The 20039-nt window shown below is 31.3% G+C and overlaps 1 protein-coding gene across 1 annotated transcript; it reads right to left on the bottom strand.

Annotated features, from left to right (window-relative positions):
- Nucleotides 1–9938: 9938 nt before the first annotated feature.
- Nucleotides 9939–17219, bottom strand: LOC143410575 (uncharacterized). Its single transcript, XM_077110639.1, has 2 exons — nt 17108–17219; nt 9939–11932 (listed from the first exon to the last, which is right to left on the bottom strand). The coding sequence occupies exons 1-2, from the start codon at nt 17217–17219 to the stop codon at nt 9939–9941; spliced, it is 2106 nt and encodes a 701-aa protein (XP_076966754.1).
- Between the last annotated feature and the right edge of the window lie 2820 nt (nt 17220–20039).

The raw sequence follows: 20039 nt of genomic DNA, 5'->3' as shown, positions 1-20039 counted from the left end.
CTACCTTTAAAATGATGGCTTAATAGAAATATTTAGCTAGTGAGTAGTCAAGTGATTGAATGTAGAAAAAGTTAGAAGATTCTAGTGGTCTATTTTTCTCACCACATAAAAATGAATATTAGAAAATACAGGAAAAACAGAGTGATGAAAAAAAATAAAAACACACTAAACACAAATAATGTAAAGCCAAGTTCTGTATATGAAACACAGTAAAATGTGCACTTTTTGTAAAATTTAATGGGAAAGAAGAAAGTAGTGTTGATTGTTCTTGATGGTAAGAACATCCCTCCATGAGCAGCATTGATGTCCTGATATTGGATGTCAGAAAGGCTAATAAATTAGAGAAAGAAATCATTCTTACTTCTGGTGTGTGTTTTGTGATGAAAAGTATCTTAAAGTCAAATTTGTGAAAATGCTTATGGTTTTTTTTAACCTTCATAAATTTTCTGTAGACAAAAAATGCAACACATAATTATTTTTTAGAGAAAAACTAAATGAGGAAGCATGAACACAGGGACTTGTAACTATTAAAAAATAGAGTGGGGTGTGGTGGCCTGTACAGATGCTGATACTCAGAAATAATAAAGTGTCCAATGTAAATTAATCAAGAAATCTCAGAACACATACCATAATGATAATCAGTTAAATGCTAAATCCTTGTAATATTTGATTGATTAGGCCTGAAGAAAAAGAATTGGCCCCATAAGTTAAATTGGTTTTCCTCCCTCTTTCATTGCAATTATAAAAAATAATGGGATCACCTAAAACATTGTGTAGGGTCTTCTATTTATATTTCAAGATTATGATCAATATAATCAGACAAGTAGTTGTAGGTATGGCTAAATTTAGTTTCCTGTTAAAACTTTACATAGTTGCAGATAGAGTGTAGGCTGCTGATTTGGGTGTAAATTTTGGAAACTACTGTTTTATATGGCACTGGGGATTGAAATTGGGATCCTTTACCACTCATATATATATACAAAATTATTTGGTACTTTGTTTTGAGACCTGGTCTCACCTAGTTACCAAGGGTGGTCTTGAAGTTGTGATCCTTCTGCCTCAGCCTCTATGATATTTGGGATTACAGGTATGTACCACCACATCAGGCCTGGACACTACTTTTTTTTTTTTACATGCATCTAATAATCAAAATTATTTTAAATATTTTTGCCTTTTCTTTGATATAAAATATTCAATACTATCTTACCAAGTTGGTTTTGACCCTAATTTTTTTTTGAAAAGGCCAATGTTCATGTTGAGTAGTTATACTTTTTTTCTTACCATAACAAGATTTACTCATTAGATTCTATCCTGAGTTAGCAAGTCAATTTTATCCGTGTTTTAGAAAAACAAATTGCTATAAATTGTTCTGCTCATGGTTTTAATAGAAGTACCTTTCTCTTAGTCAACCAGATGTTTATGATTTGATTGTTTCTCTTTTAAATTTCTTCTTCTGATTTCTCTGATGGCGTTTTCTATGATATTTAATAGTTAGCTTCATTTAAAAGCACTTGTTTATGTGAAAAGTAGATACTAAGGGAAATAAATACCAGGAACAAATTCATAGTACTCAATATGTTTCTCATGATTATATACAGTTTCCTCCCACCATTCTGGGATTTCCTTTTATAGAGCTTTAAATGACTTCCATTCCTCACTATATTTCACTATCAGCACATGCAGAAATAATATCTAAAAAAATTTATATTAAATAAGTAGCAATTTCGAGAAAAGCAGATATAATTTACACCTGTTAAATTAAACAATATATGCGGAAGTTTGCTAAAGAATACTTGGCATATTCAAAGAATAAAATGAAGAAAATTACCAGAATTGTTGCTTTCCTTTATGTAATAGGCACAGTTTATTGACATGTTGTTTCAAAAAGACATTAATATTTTCATCATGAAAAAATAGTTGTTTGTCTTTAACATAAATTTTACTTGATTTTTTTTAAAATTTTTACCTATTTATCTTGCACACTGAGAAGGTATTTGCTGGGGTAAAACACAGTGAGATACTGATCAATCAATTGTATTTTCAACTAATGTTGTAAAATACATCTCTGACACATTTGCTTGTTTTCATTTTTTATAATAGCATTATGCCCAATCAGCATGAGAACAGTCTCCTCATTATTTTTGGTATCAATAGTGGGTTAGGTACATTGAAATTATGTTGAGAAAATTACAACTATAATGCTGGAATCTCCCAATTCTTTGTTTTCATCTTTCCTGTGGTGCTTCTGCTCTTGATATTAGTATGTTAACTTTAATTTGCATTGTCCATACAGTTTCTTAAAACATAAGACACTTAGAATTGAGGAAATCACACATAGTAAGTTTATTTCATAAACTGATATAAAACTCAATGAAAGACTTCAGCATTATTAATGTACACTTTATCAAATTTCCATTATATCACAATGGTATATACAGTATTAAAATTTTATATAGCTAAAGGTTTTTTTTAACAAAGAATGATAGGCACCCTAAGCAAGTATGTAGTTCGAATTATTCATTTACTTAGATTCATTCATTCATAATATAATAGTTGATTAAAAAACACATATCAGAGTGTTTTTGAAAAAATTGTTTGGTGAATTACTAACAATGCAGCATGAAATTTTTATTTATCATTGGTTCATTATACTCACATCTTACTTACATAGTTGTTATAATATTCAATAAGTTGTAGCTAAAATCATGAAATACCACATACCATATTGTACAGATTATATAAATGCTCTTATTATTTCTTCACATTCTTTTTCACAAATATTTATCAGGCACTTACTATATGCTAATTAGAAATAAGTTTATTATAATTATTTCAGATATTTTTTTAAAACTGCAAGACCTCATTTGAAAAGAGCAATATAGATTTCAGAAATAACTACTGCTTCTCTAGTGAATAATGTGTATAGAAATCTGCTAAGGTTTTGGGGTATGCAAATATATTTTAGATGCATCAGAGAGAACATATGAAAAAACAGTACTATTTATTATGTTATTTAAATAAAGTGAAATATCATACCAAAGGTTAAAAAAATTAACTTTTGGGGAAAAAAAGCAAAAGGGTGCACTAGTATTTGAAATAAGGTAATAATTTTTACTATAATTAGTTTTTTCTGAGTCTCATTTCACTCTTTAATTATCTATCCATTGTGTTAAGAACCCCTATAGGTGTTAAACTATATAAGTTACATATATTGTGGTGTGAAGTGTTATTGGAAAATATTAGCATTCAGTGAATAATGCCATCAAGTTTCTGTTTTGCAATATTAAAGAACTATTTCAGATTTATTGCAATGGATAGCTTTGTTTAAAGGTAACAGTAGTTTTTCAATGTAGAAATTACTAAGAAAAATTTAGGTGATTTGCAAAAGTCTGTAACAAGCATATTCGACGAACTTTGTGGCTTATTTTTCATAAGCATATTTCTATGCTTGTTCAACCTCTCATGAATCTCAGAATTCAGTAGGAGGGATACCTGACAATCTAGAAACAAACATATCTGAGATAGTGTATAGATTAATATATGAAGAAGTTCAAGGAAATATTGATCTGGCTATAAGATGGTGTGGTAACTATATAGAAAGCTAAAAATTGAAATTGAAGGAAATATAATACTCCTGAGAATTACAATGAATCATGTAGTTTTTGGAAGCAGATATTTTAAGTAGGAAGCTCTTGAGATTGATGTCCACTGGATCTTTTATATGAATATTTCCTCTGGTTTTGAGGGCCACCATATTTTAGCCAGTAAACTTGATATAGCATAATCAGAAAGTCCAGCATTCTGTTTTTATACCTAGGCATGGTTTACTAAACATTCATTGAGATTTTGCACAGACTTTTCCTTTATTTTAATATACCTAGCCCATTAGTCTTATCACATTAAAATTCATTCATTCTTCAAAAAGTAATTTAATTAAATTCCCTATTGTCTTTAAAATAAAAATCAACCTAAAATAATTTATATACTCTAAAGCATTTTATTGTAGTATCTAGAATCTTTATAACTACTAAGAAATGACATTCTATGTCTCTTTTTTACCATTGTCTCTCTCATATTACAGAGGGTTAATTTAACTTTTATGGGGCACAACAGTTCTTATTAAAGCCAGTTGTTACAAAAGAGCAAGTCTTTTTTCTGAATTTCTCTGACTTCCTGTCTCATTATGTTCTCTCTACCTCTCAAATGAGCCCTCACCATAATGCCACCTCATGTGTAATGCAGGTGAAGGAGCTGTCACAGGAGCTGAGAAGATTCTGGTACAGTGCACTTAAATCTATGTACTCAAAATTATATTTTTATTTATTTATAAGTTGTACTTGGACACAATACCTTTATTTTATTTATTTATTCATTTTTATGTGGTGCTGAGAATTGAACCCAGCTTCTTGCATGTGACAGGTGAGCACTCTACCACTGAGCCACAACCCGAGCCTCTCAGAAAATATTTTATGCATTTATATCTTTTTATACATTGGCCTGCTTCTGGTATTTTTCTAAAACATTATAAAACAGACTAAAACAACCTCTGTGTCTTATTTCTAAGGAAGACAGGTGAGACTATGCAATGTATTATCCAAAAAAATTCTGTAAAAGCTTTAGAATTAAAACTGTTATGCATTCACTGAGTGACATTTAGTGAGTGATTAAAAATCTTTGTGTCTAAGGCATCTTACTATGAGAGTGAGTAGAACATCTAAGATTACATTTTAAAAGCTCTGGTATAGTTTAGATAATAATGGCTTAGCATTTCTGATTCTTGTTTTTATATTTCAAAGGTGATATCTTGTATTTCTTATATTCCTCATGGTGCTTAGGTTAATGTATTGCCATTTACTTTGGGACTCAAATATGTGGAATTTGTTTAGTAAAGCAAAAGCAAGAGTGGTACCTTAGAATATAGCAAAGACTCTAAGAGAATGTTTTTTTTTTATTTTTAATGGTAAGAATTGTCTCATTGCTAATGATTACAGAGGGAATTTACATCTTGATGACACCCATTAATCAGAAATAGTCTTAACTGACTAGATCAAAACCATTAGAAAACCATGAATAAAGAGGCAGATTTAAAAAAATAGGTTTGTCTAGCACCATTTTGAGTCTCCTATTAGAGTACAAATTATAGTATTTTTTCTTACCAGTGAAAGGACTCAAACACATGTATCTGCATTTTAAGCATCCTGTAATCACACAAGTCACCATCAATCATAATACCATTGCAGGAAGAGAAATGTAGATCTTCACAGGCAGAAAAATCAAATACAAAAAGTGCAATTTGCCTTATGCCAAAAAAGACCTCATTATTTATGTTATACTTCTTTTTAGCACCCAGGTTCCATATCTTTGAGCTCAAGATATTCAACCAGAAGAAAGTGGATTTGTTTTATGCTGGATGAGTTAATAACTGATATAATTAGAATGTAGAGTAAACATATTTTGATTGGTAATTCATTTGTTTCAAGTATGATGGCTTGCCCAGGAAAGCAAAGCAGGAAATTTTGTCCTCCACTTCACCCAAATTGTATGGAAAAGTTATTATTGGTTTAAATCAAAAGTAGAAGCCACAGGCAATCTACAGCAGGTATTTAAATGTCATGATGAGACATCAAACTGCAGTTGTTTTTCTCATGTTTTTGTATCATTGATTGCTGTGAATTTTGAATATTTGAAATATAAAAACTATATTTAAAAATAAGCATTAATATTCTTTTGTATTTTAGGGTAATTTTAAGGCTCATAGACTAAGGTCAAAATATCCAGTATAATTACCTCATATTTTTCTAATGTAATCCCAAGACAAAGGAGTTGGGATATATTTTTCATGAAAAAAATTATTTTTACTAAGTGAAATTATGTTGTTCCATGTACGTTAATTTTCTATGCAGTATATGTTTGGCCTTAAAATTAATAAATAAATGCCTTGATGGGACTGCCAAAAGGTTTATATTATCTTGTCCTGGTGAATATTGTGGCAGAATATATGGAGGATAAAACAGAAAATTTCTAAAATTGTGTATTTTTGTGGCTGGAAACTGTTGAATAGTACATCAATGTTATTAATGAAAAAGACTGACTAAAAGCAGCAATGTTCTTTAAGTGTACATACGTGAACAAATTTTTTTGTTAAGCAAAAATGTCCTGTGCAGCCAGGAATGGCTGAAATACATTATACTTAGACTCTGGTAATCTCATTTTTTTAACTCTAACTATTAAATTTTTCTAGCTCAATAAATTTCTCTCAATTCCTTTTCTTGCTTTTAAAACCAAGGAGGAATACTTGTCTTTTTTAACTTTCTGGATTGTTTCCCAATTTGACTGCAATAGAATATGCAGAAAACTTTTGGAAAATATTACAAAGCATACAAATGTAAGTGAATAATCTTTGCTTACTTTGTGACTCTGTTTCAATCAAATGCTGTTGTAGCTCAAAGTGGGTAACTTATCATTCCTCAATTACCTTTAACTGATTATATGTCCATTTTTGCTCTAGCATTTGGAAATCACACTTTATTCACTACGGGTCTCTTGCTTAAGTCTTTACAAGTTTTTATTTCTATATTTTGGGGTGTTAAATCAATTGACTTTACTTCTCATTTAGTTTAGTTTTATGTATAATCAAAATTTGTATAAATATGTCTATATTGGAGAGTGTGCAATGTCTGCAGACCTTGTTCTTAGGCATATGTTGCTCTGAACTCAGTTCTTCATGAATTATATGTAATGTTACTTAAATTGTGAATGATATCCAATATTTTTGTACGGATTCTGTGTATAAGAAGCTTTGACCCTATTGTACCAGAAAAGCCAACATTTTATGATAAGAAACTTAATCTTTACACACAACCTTCTCAGTTTACCTCTTACTACTTGGTCCTCAGAAAATTTGACTATAAAACATAGCTCATTGATTATTTTGTCATAAGTATAAGGCCTCATTCAACCTTGACTCCACATCCATTTCTCTAATTCCTGCCCTGAAATAGCACTACCTATAGAATAATAAGGACGTCACAATTTACTAATGTACATGAAAACAATGATCATTGACCTCATTCCATGAAAAATGAAATGTCTCCAATGAGGATGAAGTCTAGAAGGCCATTATGCACACAAGAAAGATAAGGCTCTTCTTTCATGTAAGAGCTACCTTTAAGTTTGTGGAAATTCAGTCTATTAAAATGACTAGGAAATGTTAAAAAGTTAAAATTTTAAAATTTATAAATCAAGATATGAAAATCTGGAGCTTATTTTCCTATATCTATATGATTCTTATTACTCTAAATTTCACCATAAATACAAACAGAAAAAAATAATGATCTGACTTATGCAAATTGCATTCCATATTAAGTTTGATTAAAATGTGTAAAAGTATTAAAAGATGCTAGAGTATTATTCACTCAACAGTATGTTTTACTGTTACTAGTACATTTAGTCAAGTGGAACACTATGATGTCTGTAATTTAACAACAGGATGCAATACATGAGTGTTAACACATAAACAAATATTCAGTTATAAAGACATATTGCCTACATAAGTTAAATATAGGTTAAAAAATGCACTGTAAACCTGGCATGATGGTCCATGCTTGTAATCCAAGCAAATTGGGAAGATGAGTAATTTCAGCAATTTAAATTCAGTCTCAGCAACTTAATGTGGTTTCAGCAACTTAGGAAGACAGTCTCAAAATTTGAAAAAGTGGAGAGAGGGGTTAGAAATGTGGCTCAGTGTATAAAAATACCTAAACTTAAACTGAAATACAAAAAAAAAAAATAAAGTTTAAAATATTACACTTGAGTGTTAAACATCAAAAATAGATTTCATATAATTCTCTTCTCAGTATTCAAAAGGGAATATAGTAATTTTTGATTTAGAAAAATAATTGTATTCTTTCAAAGATGAGGTTTCTTCACTATTCATATATGATATTTATGACTGATATTTCTACAAAATAACTTGATAATGCTTAATAAATTTAAGCAAAATTTAAAGACAGCTACTTGTTTTCTAAACTTAAATAAGTTCTGTATTTTACTCATCCTCATATTCATCAAGTGTAATATATATATAATAACTTTACTATACTCTCACATTTATTATAAATGTTTCATTGTTATATAAGGCATACACTTTGGACAAAATCTGTTCAATGAATTTAAAATTTAAATACATTTTGTAAATATTATTTCACTTTTTAGAGTTTCTGGGCACAATGAATTCTCCAAAAATAAGCAGTGTTTAAATAACATGTAGCTACATTTTTTTTTCCATTTGTATTTTCTCTAACCAGTATGTATCCCCAGGTGTTGAGTATTGCTGAATAAATTTTAGAGGCATTGTCACATTGTCAATTTTCTCATTTCAAAATTTCCTCTATGCTGTGGTTATTGTGGTGAGAATTAAATGTTGTCCCTTTCTTAGAGTCATGGTACAATGGTCTCATTTGTAGAGCTTCTCTCCAGTGTGTTTTCTCTGATGCCTAGTAATATATTATATATAATTTAAAATGTTTCTACATTCTCTACATTTAGATGTCCTCTTTTCAGAATAAGTAGCCTAGTGGTGAAAATAACTGATTTTTTATTAAAAGATTTGCTGCATTGTTTCAATTTGTAGGGGTTCTTTTCTTTATACATTCTGTTGTTAATAAAGCTTAGCCTTTTTTTAATGCTTATTTTTTAGTTGTAGTTGGACACAATACCTTTATTTCACTTATTTATTTTTATGTGGTGCAGAGGATCGAACCCAGGATCTCAAATCTGCAAGGCTAGCACTCTACCACGGAACCAAACCCCAGCCCCAAGGTTTAGTCTTTCCTTAAAAGTATTATTACTTTATTCACATTTCAAATTCACCTGGATGTCTTCTGCTGTGGTGAAATAAGTTTTATTTTTTATTAAAAGCTTTTCCACATTATTCACTTTTGTAGGGCTATTCTCCAGTGTGAGTTCTGTTGTGGGGAATAAGGCCTGTTTTATTGCTAAAAGCTTTGCCACATTCCTTATATTTGTAAGGTTTCTCTGCAGTGTAAATTCTTCTGTGGCAAATAAGGTGTAATATTTGAGTAAAAACTTTGTCACATTCTTTGCATTTTTGAGGCTTTTCTTCAGTGTGAGTTCTGTTGTGGCAAATAAGGTGTGATTTTTGACTAAACTCTTTGTCACATTCTTTAAATTTGTAAGGCTTCTCTCTAGTGTGAGTTCTCCTGTGACAAATAAAGCCTGATTTTTGAGTAAAAGCTTTGCCACATTCTTTACATTTGTATGGCTTCTCTCCAGAGAGTTCTGCTGTGGTGAAGGTCTATTTTTGACCAAAAGCTTCACAACATTCTTTACATTTGTAGGGTATCACTACACTGTGATTTCTGCTCAGGTGAATAAGGTTTCATGTGTCACCAAAGCTTTGCCACATTCTGTACATTAGTAGGGCTTCTCTCCAATGTGATCTCTTCTATGATAAATAAGGTCTGATTTTCGACCAAAAGCTTTGCCACAATCTTTACATTTGTAGGGCTTCTCTCCATGTGAGTTCTGCTGTGGTAAATAAGGTCTGATTTTCGACCAAAAGCATTGCCACAATCTTTATATTTGTAGGGCTTCTCTCCAGTGTGAGTTCTGCTGTGGTAAATAAGGTGTGATTTTTGAAAAAAAGCTTTGTCACAATCTTTACATTTGTAGGGCTTCTCTCCAGTGTGAGTTCTCCTGTGGCAAATTAAGAGTGATTTTTGACTAAAAGCTTTGCAACATTCTTTACATTTGTAAGGCTTCTCTGCAGTGTGAGTTCTGCTGTGGCAAATTAGGGTTGATTTTAGATTGAAAGCTTTGCCACATTCTGTACATTTGTAGGGCTTTTCTCCAGTGTGAGTTCTTCTGTGGCAAATAAGGTCTGATTTTCGACCAAAAGCTTTGCCACAATCTTTACATTAATAGGGCTTCTCTCCAGTGTGTGTTCTGCTGTGGCAAATTAAGAGTAATTTTTGACCAAAAGCTTTGCCACATTGTTTACATTTGTAAGGCTTCTCTCCAGTGTGTGTATGAGTACTGATGTGACAAGTAAGGTATGATTTTTGACCGAAAGCTTTGCCACAATCTTTACATTTGTAGGGCTTCTCTCCAGTGTGAGTTCTGCTGTGGCAAATAAGGTCTGATTTTCGACCAAAAGCTTTACTACAATCTTTACATTTGTAGGGCTTCTCTCCAGAGTGAGTTCTCCTGTGACGATTAAGGTGTGAGTTTTGACCAAAAGCTTTGCCACATTCTTTACATTTGTAGGGCTTCTCTCCAGTGTGTGTTCTGCTGTGGCAAATAAGGTATGATTTTTGACCAAAAGCTTTGCCACAGTCTTTACATTTGTAGGGCTTCTCTCCAGTGTGAGTTCTGCTGTGGTAAATAAGGTATGATTTTTGACCAAAAGCTTTGCCACAGTCTTTACATTTGTAGGGCTTCTCTCCAGTGTGAGTTCTTCTGTGGCAAATAAGGTTTGATTTTTGATGAAAAGCTTTGCCACAATCTTTACATTTGTAGGGCTTCTCTCCAGTGTGAGTTCTTCTGTGGCAAATAAGGTTTGATTTTTGATGAAAAGCTTTGCCACAATCTTTACATTTGTAGGGCTTCTCTCTAGTGTGAGTTCTTCTGTGGCAAATTAGGGTTGATTTTAGACTGAAAGCTTTGCCACATTCTTCACATTTGTAAGGCTTCGCTCCCGTGTGAGTTCTGATGTGGCAAGTAAGGTTTGATTTTTGACTGAAAGCTTTGCCACATTCTGTACATTTGTAGGGCTTCTCTCCAGTGTGAGTTCTGCTGTGGTAAATAAGCTCTGATTTTTGACCAAATGCTTTGCCACAATCTTTACATTTGTAGGTCTTCTCTCCAGTGTGAGTTCTTCTGTGGTAAATAAGGTGTGATTTTTGACCAAAAGCTTTGCCACAATCTTTACATTTGTAGGGCTTCTCTCCAGTGTGAGTTCTGCTGTGGCGAAAAAGGTTTGACTTTTTACCAAAAGCTTTGCCACATTGTTTACATTTGTAAGGCTTCTCTCCATTGTGAGTATGAGTACTGATGTGACAAGTAAGGTATGATTTTTGACTGAAAGCTTTGCCACAATCTTTACATTTGTAGGGCTTCTCTCCAGTGTGAGTTCTGCTGTGGCAAATAAGGTCTGATTTTCGACCAAAAGCTTTACCACAATCTTTACATTTGTAGGGCTTCTCTCCAGAGTGAGTTCTTCTGTGGCGATTAAGGTGTGATTTTTGACCAAAAGCTTTGCCACATTCTTTACATTTGTAGGGCTTCTCTCCAGTGTGTGTTCTGCTGTGGCAAATAAGGTATGATTTTTGACCAAAAGCTTTGCCACAGTCTTTACATTTGTAGGGCTTCTCTCCATTGTGAGTTCTGCTGTGGTAAATAAGGTCTGATTTTTGACCAAAAACTTTGCCACAATCTTTACATTTGTAAGGCTTCTCTTCAGTGTGAGTTCTGCTGTGGCAAATAAGGTTTGATTTTTGATGAAAAGCTTTGCCACAATCTTTACATTTGTAGGGCTTCTCTCCAGTGTGAGTTCTGCTGTGGCGAATAAGGTTTGATTTTTTACCAAAAGCTTTGCCACATTCTTTACATTTGTAGGGCTTCTCTCCATTATGGGTTTCTCTGTGGCAAATAAGACCTTTCTTTTTACTAAAAGCTTTGCAACATTCTTTATATTCATCGGGCTCCTCTCCAGTGTAAATTTTCTGGTGATGAACAAGTTCTGACTTTTTATATGATTTTTGGTGTTCACTCTCACTTGTAGGTTTCCATATTTTCTTTTTTGGTAAATAGTCAAGATCACAACTTCCATATTTTGCACTTACCACTTCATGTAATATATGTTTTAGGCCCTCTTCTAGTGAATATTCTTGGATATGATTAGGAGTGATGGCTGAAATAAACAAAAAATAAAAATAAACAATACCTATTAGACTGGGATAAATATATTTTGCATACATAACATGAAATTAAGATAAAATAAGTACATGAGGAGTGTAGCAGATTAGTAAGTCCAAAGTCACCATAAATCCAAAAAAATATTAGTTCAATAAAAATGTACAGAAAAAATTATCTTGAGAATATTATCCAAATTCTTGTAGAGACCACAGTATCCAAGAGGAGTACATCATAAAAAAGAGTAATATAATAAAGTGTAGAAAAGAATCATTAACAGCCTTTTGTCATTCATAAGATAGTATTGGGTATTTAGGAAATATCTACCAGCTACCCTCACTGTTAGTAGAATAAGAGAAATGTAAAACATACACAAACATTTCTGGCTTTTTCAAAAAGTGTCCAAAAAATGTTTTTTGTCTACCATAACATAGACACATGAAAATAACTAGTAGATTTTGAATGATAATACCATAAATATTCAACAAGGGTAAAGAGGCAATGAACTCTTAAAAAGAAATATGAACAAAAAAATTACTAAGAAATATACACATATGTCTATAAAGTTTTTTGTAAAAACATTTTAAAAGACAATAAAAACCTTGCATAGACTATGGCCATAATATTTGGATGAATTCAACACATGGCAATCAAGTATAATAAATTGATTTTTATATTTTTACGTTCATGTGATATGAGAATTTCTTTTATTGACAAATATCACTTTGTTTATTTATAAATATATCATGGTATTTTGTACTATATATTCAAGGTAAAATGACTAAAGAGAATGAATTAACAATCATTATTTCATATAATTATCAATTTTGTTCTTACAACGCATTGTATTCCTTCTACTAGTATTCATGAAGAACATAATACACTCACTATGTGGTAAAATAAAACTCTTGACCCTATTATGCTCAATAAAATAAAAATACGAAGACTTTTACTATAATATAAACCCTACACAAAACACAGTACCTGGTGAGCAAAATTTTGCTCACTAAATTTCTGACTTCCACATGTGAATCAAATGCTCCTACAACTTAATATCTGCATGCAACTTTCACTTAATTCAAAGTCCTGCATATATTTCTTATAACACTTTAAGAGACAAAATATTTTATAACTAAATAATAATAGTATATAAGTACATATTTTTTAAATATTTGACATTGATGGGCACGCACATTGAGTCCCTAGGTTTAATACTGAGAAAATGTTGGCACTAAACACAAAAGCAGAGGTATCTCTTAAATTTTCTGATTTAACTGTTCATGGTTACATATTTAGTACTGGCAATTCTGGATCTTTAGGTCATCCAACTTTTAATGTTTCATGTGTAATGCTTGAGATTACCCCAAAACTTCTATATCATGTACTACAACACAAGTCTTTTTAAAATTGTTTGAGCCATGCTGTTTCTAAATTTCTGTGAATTCTCTCAAACATGACATATTTTGCATGACTTCCCAATTAGCAAATATTACAAGGATACAGCACTGTTCTTGCCTATCGTATTTTATTTAAAAGTTTTTATACTTTTTTTCCCAAAAATGGAATACATAATCTACTGATGGCTCCTTTAATGAACAAATAAAAAATACCACAGCAAATGTAAGCAAAGTGAAGCATGGCTAAACCAAGTGACAAAAAAACAAAAATAAAACATTAAGAATTTAACATTAGGATACTGACAGTTATGAATTACTCAAAGAACACTAAATAACTATTTTTAAAAAGTTTAGAGAGTGAAATTGAAAAATATTAACATCAATGGACACAATGTTTATATGAATAATTTTTTAAGAAAAAATGAGAGGGGAATTTTTAGTGTGCAAATCTGATATTCTACAAATATGGGAGAGGCTTATCAAGCAGTACCAAGTTTAAGACAAGTCTAAGCAACTTGTAAAATACTGTAAAAATTAAAAATCTATAGGATATATAAAGAGAAGTGGGATATATATATATATATATATATATATATATATATATATATATATTATGTATTTATATATACACACACACACACTCTATTTTGTGTAGGGTTGATATTATAGTCAAAGACTCTCTCTCTCTCTCTCTCTCTCTCTCTATATATATATATATATATATATATATATATATATGTATGTATATACATATATATATATATATATATATATAGTGTGAAAAGAATCCAAGCATGCCACAAAAAAACAATGAGCCAGAAATTAAATCACTAATCAAAATAAAAATATTAAAAAATTACAAAGTAGAATGATTTATTCACTTCAAAATATTTATGATTACTAATGCATTATTGCAAAACACAAAACAAAAGAAAAAACATTAATAACAGAATTGAATCTAAAATAGAAAATGTCAAGTAAGTTCCATCAGAGAGCATGGAAAGAAACCAAGCATGATCTGCTCCTAGAGGCCCTATTTGTTTAAAGATGGATAATGCTGCTGCCTTTACATCTCATTTTTTTTGTACAATTTTTAATCAATGGGATATAGTTTTAAATCATAAAATTTCTCATAATTCTTTTGGATGAGCTTTTGTTGAGAGAGAAAAGTATTGTATCCTAATACTTGACTTTAAAAACAGAAACAAAGAAAGATCTAGCCTCTATAATATTTATATGCATTAAGTATTGTTTTATTTACAGTTAATGTGCTCAATATACAACATAAAGTTAATGCTTAAAATTGGACATCTGCATTGAATAGACATTTTATTCTCAAACAGCCATTACAAATTAAATTATGTAATATATGAGGTTCCGCCTGACCAGCATGACAAGCTCCTATGCCTTTGCTCACGTGGGGAAAAGCATAGACTGCTACACTTATGCTAACATGTCCTGTTTGGACTCTAGCTTCATGCTTGAAAAATAGCAATGACAAATGTACATCAGTGACTTCACATGCTGATTTCTAAGTTTCACTTAACCCTGGAAGATAAGAGTTCATCCAGGGGATGGGGATGTGGCTCAAGCGGTCGCGCGCTTGCCTGGCATGCATGCGGCCCTGGTTCAATCCTCAGCACCACATACAAACAAAGATTTTGTGTCCGCCAAAAACAAAAAATAAATATTGAAATTCTCTCTCTCTCTCTCTCTCTCTCTCTTTAAAAAAAAAAAAGAGTTCATCCAAACAAGAGAATAATCATTCTCCTCAAAAGAGGAGAAACATTAAAAGAGGACCCCAAGATACTTAAATTCTAGTTACTTGTTGACATATAAAACCATTAACAGCCTCAGCTCAACAGGTATTGGCTAAAATGGGGTTAGAATGTACTCTAGATAACTTTGTTACTGCTTTGATTGCTAAACTCACACAAAACTCTGGAAATGCTTTGGTCTTAACAACAATTTTGCTCTGTTTTTGTGCACCAGCTCTGGGAAATTTAGTACTGCCAGATCGTGGACTTCAAGAACCCATTACAATATCTTGACTCACTTGCATTAAATTGTTATACACCTGCAAAAATGTCTCATGGTATTCATTGTTGTCTTAGCAGAATAATGTGTCCTTACCATCCACATAGTATTTAATAGGTCAAAATCCTGTGCAATTTATTCATAAATGATCTATTCCTCTTGATAAAAACTGTGATGATTCATTGAAGCTTCTCTCTAAGGCAGAATTTAATGCTTTGACATTCTCCTTGCTGGGTTTACCTGGACTAGCTCTATGGGCTTATAAAACTACTATTAAACTGGTCTATACTATCATAAACAGTATTAGTCATGCCTCCATAGATGTAAATATGCTTAATGAAGAACAAAAACAACATTGTCAAGCCATACCTGACAATTTTGCTGCAATTAATTGTCTGTTATTGTTACATCATAAAGGATATCAGAAGTTTAATACCACGTGTTCCTTCAATTTAAGTTATAATACTAATTTTATTTCAAAAGACTTAGATTACCTTAAAGATATCATAAATAAGGATCAACAAGATGATGGATTTTGGACTTGTTGGATTGGTTAACTTCATGTTTACTCAATTTTATCTGGGTCAAAAATAATCATAGGTGGATGTTTACTGATGTTGGAACTTGCTGTTGTCTATGCTTGCCCTATTTTTTGCCCCAACCAGCATTAAGGATATAAGTAATATTATTTATTCAAAAGGCCTTTAAAAAGAGGGAAGGTATTAGGTATTCTGATCTTGGAATTGACAGGAAAGTGTGGGAGTGATTGTAACTGGCACCCTGAGTCCCACAATAGTAATGCCCAGCAGTTTCTCCCTGAAGATATTAAGACAACTCTACAGGTGCAGTATCTAGTTTCTGTGGTAATGTCCTTAGGAAGAAGGAGCTCTATATTTGTATTAACTGTACCTAATCTTGGTTAGCTAGCACATGGGGTTAAAGAAACACTGGGTTAGAATGTAGTCATGGTATCAGAAGCTATGTAATTTTGGGGTATTATATGTGGACCTGTTAAGAGGGGTGGCCAGTTTTATTTAATTTTCCTTTTCACTGTGTGTGTATGTGTGTGTGTGTGTGTGTGTGTGTGTGTGTGTGTGTGTGTGTGTGTCTTCTGTTTGCTCCTATGAAGGTTTCCTCACAAGAAGATTTGAAACAGATTATGCTGGCCCTCACAACAAAAGCTAAGTTTTGATGGTTAATCTGAATTAACTAGGACATCACTAAAGAAGAAAACAGAGAACAACAAGGAATTTGAAAATGTGATAAATATAGAGCAGTATGTGTTCAATGATTACAATCAAAAGAAATAAACCTAAGCTTCTGAAAATTTCTTCTGCTGGGTACCTACTCTTTCAACATTTTTTAGTTTGGTTTTCTCCTTGACATCTGAATGACTCAACTGTGTCCGCTGCTAAGTGTAGTCTACAATAGTTTACATTACTAAATTATACTAGGTACTACTTATCTAAAGTGAAGGATGTGTAACACACAAAGAAAGAGAGAGATTAAAAGTAGAATTATATATATATATATATATATACACACACACACACACACACACACAGAGAAAGAGAGAGAGAGAGAGAAAGAGTAAAATATCTGTACTAAAAATACCCTTTTTCTTTGAAACACAAATCTGAAACTCATTTTTATAGAGAAGTTCCAAGAAGATACTCAGCAACAGAAGTATATTAAATAATTATTAGTAATTAATAAATTTAAAGTGAAGTTAAACTTACCCAGGAAGGCCAAGTTTCTATAGTTCTCTAGCATCACATCTCTATATAAATTTTTCTGAGCAGGCTGAAGGTATTCCCACTCTTCTTCAGTAAAATCAATGGCTATATCCATAAATGTTAACAGTTCCTAAAATAAGTATATGTAAATAAATAACACATTGACCACAGGAATATTTGCACAGTCTGTAATGTAAATACAGTTGAAATTAGAGTTAGTAGACTGTCATGTAGGTAGTGTTTTGGAACACAATGATACTAATATCTACTTCTGCAGAAAAAGTGATTTAAGTTCAAAAATGTATACATACACCACATTTATGAAACACAATATAAAACTAGGCATTATAACAAAAATATATATTTTTTAATTTTTATATAATGATCTAAATTATACATATTTTTCAGATGAAAAAATCATGGTAATTTAGAAAGGGAATCCTCACATTTTAATTGTACAACCACTAATCAGAAATTTACTAATGTGTAGAATCTTATTTGTTATTTCTCTGATACAGCTGTCTATTCTGAATGTGTAGTGAGATCTCTAGTAATTCCAATATCAATGGTATTAGAGAAATTTTGAAATGCAACAAGGTAGGCAGAACACTTAATAGAAATATTTAATAGTTTATTTAAGTTCAAACATTTTATGGTTTTTATGTATGTTATTAATATAAAAAATAGCAACAACAATCCTGTTTGAATTTTTCTTTTTATAATTTTAACATACAAAATTATATATATATATATAAACTTTGATCGATGTTTATATTGTATGATATTTATAATGGAATATACATATAGCTCTTCAAACAAATATAATTAGTTTTTTCTATTTTACTGGTTCTTTCTAATTGTACCTGACAGTATATTGAGTTTTATGGTATTATGCAAGCATGGGATACATCTTATCCTAATTAAAATCCTGTTCTTGTTGATGGGTATGATGGTAGGGTTCACTTACAGATATATATCTTTTATATTTCTATCCTTGTCCCTTTTATTTATTTTTTTACTTATTTACTTATTTACCATTGTGCAATCTGCTGATATTCTTTTCTTAACCTTCCCCACTTTATAAGCTTTAGATTTCACATATCAGCAATAACTTTCAATATTTGGTTTTAAAGAAATGGTTTGTTTTACTTAGCATAAAATCTCCAAATATAACCCTTTTCCTGGCAAATGTCATAAAGTCATTCTTCTTTATGGCCAATTCATAATTTAATGTGTACATAAGCAACATTTTTTATCCTGTCATCATTGAATTGAACCATTCATCATTGAATGGTTGGTTTTATATCTTAGCTATTGTGAATTATGCTGCTATAAACATTAATGTGGCTATGTCAATGTAGTATGCTGATTTTATGTCCTTTGGGAATATACAGTGCAGTCAAAAAACTGAGTAAGGGCTGGGGATGTGGCTCAGGCGGTAGCGCGCTTGCCTGGCATGCGTGCGGCCCGGGTTCGATCCTCAGCACCACATACAGAAAAAGGTGTTGTGCCTGCTGAAAAACTAAAAAATTAATATCAAAAAATTCTCTCTCTCTCTCTCTCTCTCTCTCTCTCTCTCTCTCCACTCTCACTTTAAAAAAAAACTGAGTAAAATTGTGCTTCCATTTTTTTTAACAATATCCATACAGTTTATTATGTTTCACTTAGACCTCCATACAGCTGGAAAAATTGGAATTCATCTATACCTGAGGTGAAAATAAAACATACAAAAAAAATTAGTAAGCCATGAAATGACTAGAATTTATTATTAAATCACACAAACCAATAAAAAGTAAAATTCAAAAACTAAAAGTAAAGGAAGTCTTAAGCAAAAAAGCAAAATTAGAAGCTATTAAAGATAAACATAACACAGAGTTACCAGTATCAATGTTGGTGCTTTTAAAAAGCAAATGAGCCCAGTCTAGTGATGGACAACTGTAGTTCCAGTGACTGAGGAGGATAAGAAAAAACGATCTTGAATTCTAAGAAAATATTGTATATAATATTGTCATATATATATATATATATATATATATATATATATATATATATATATATATATATAGTATTGAGCAACTTAGTGAGGCACTTAGCAACTCAGTAATACTCTGTCTCCAAATAAAATATAAAAAAAGGACTGAGGATGTGGCTTTATTGTTAAGCACCCTTGGGTTCAATCTTCAGTATAAATTTTTTAAAAAAGCAGATACAATTAAAAAAGCACTAGCAAATTTGAAAATTCAATGAATAAAAATTATATCAATTATACAGTGTATAATTGCAAATATAGGCATATATAATGATTTCTCACTTTATGGAAATACACTCTGGAAAATTTATTCTAAGAATCTTCTGCAATTTTCCAATACTCTGAGTGCAATGACAGAATCTGGATGGTATAGACTAGTACATGGGTAAGATATTTGCTAGATCCATGGTTGTACATAAAGTCTACTGCTGACCAAAATACCATGATGCCACATGATTGATGATATGAAGTAAAATCAATGAGATGAAACCTCATAATAAAAGAAATGGTGGAACTACAGAAAACACCAACAACAAAACTCCCTTCACTCATAAAACATAACAACACATTTTGACACATTAAATGCTGAATATAAGTTATTAGTAAATAATACTGAAATATATAAGAAAATACAAAGCTCAAAAGTTTACATACAAAAAATATGGTTCATATGGTGGTGCACACCTGAAACATCTACTATTCTGGAGTCTAAGGCATGAAGTTCAAAATTTAAGGCCAACTGAAGAAATTGAGCAAACCCCATCTGTAAATGAAATTCAAAACAGAGCTGAGAATATGCTCAGCATTAAGACACCTTGGTTGAATCCCTAATATCAAAAAAGAAAAAAAATAGTTTTCTTTTGTTTTCAAAATTATACAATATAATAGACTTAAACTTATGAATTA

This window comes from Callospermophilus lateralis, chromosome 11, assembly GCF_048772815.1.
Source record: "Callospermophilus lateralis isolate mCalLat2 chromosome 11, mCalLat2.hap1, whole genome shotgun sequence".
In the NCBI taxonomy this organism is placed as follows: Eukaryota; Metazoa; Chordata; class Mammalia; order Rodentia; family Sciuridae; genus Callospermophilus; species Callospermophilus lateralis.
Note: the sequence above shows the minus strand (reverse complement) of the source record. Positions and strands in the feature narration are given on the sequence as shown.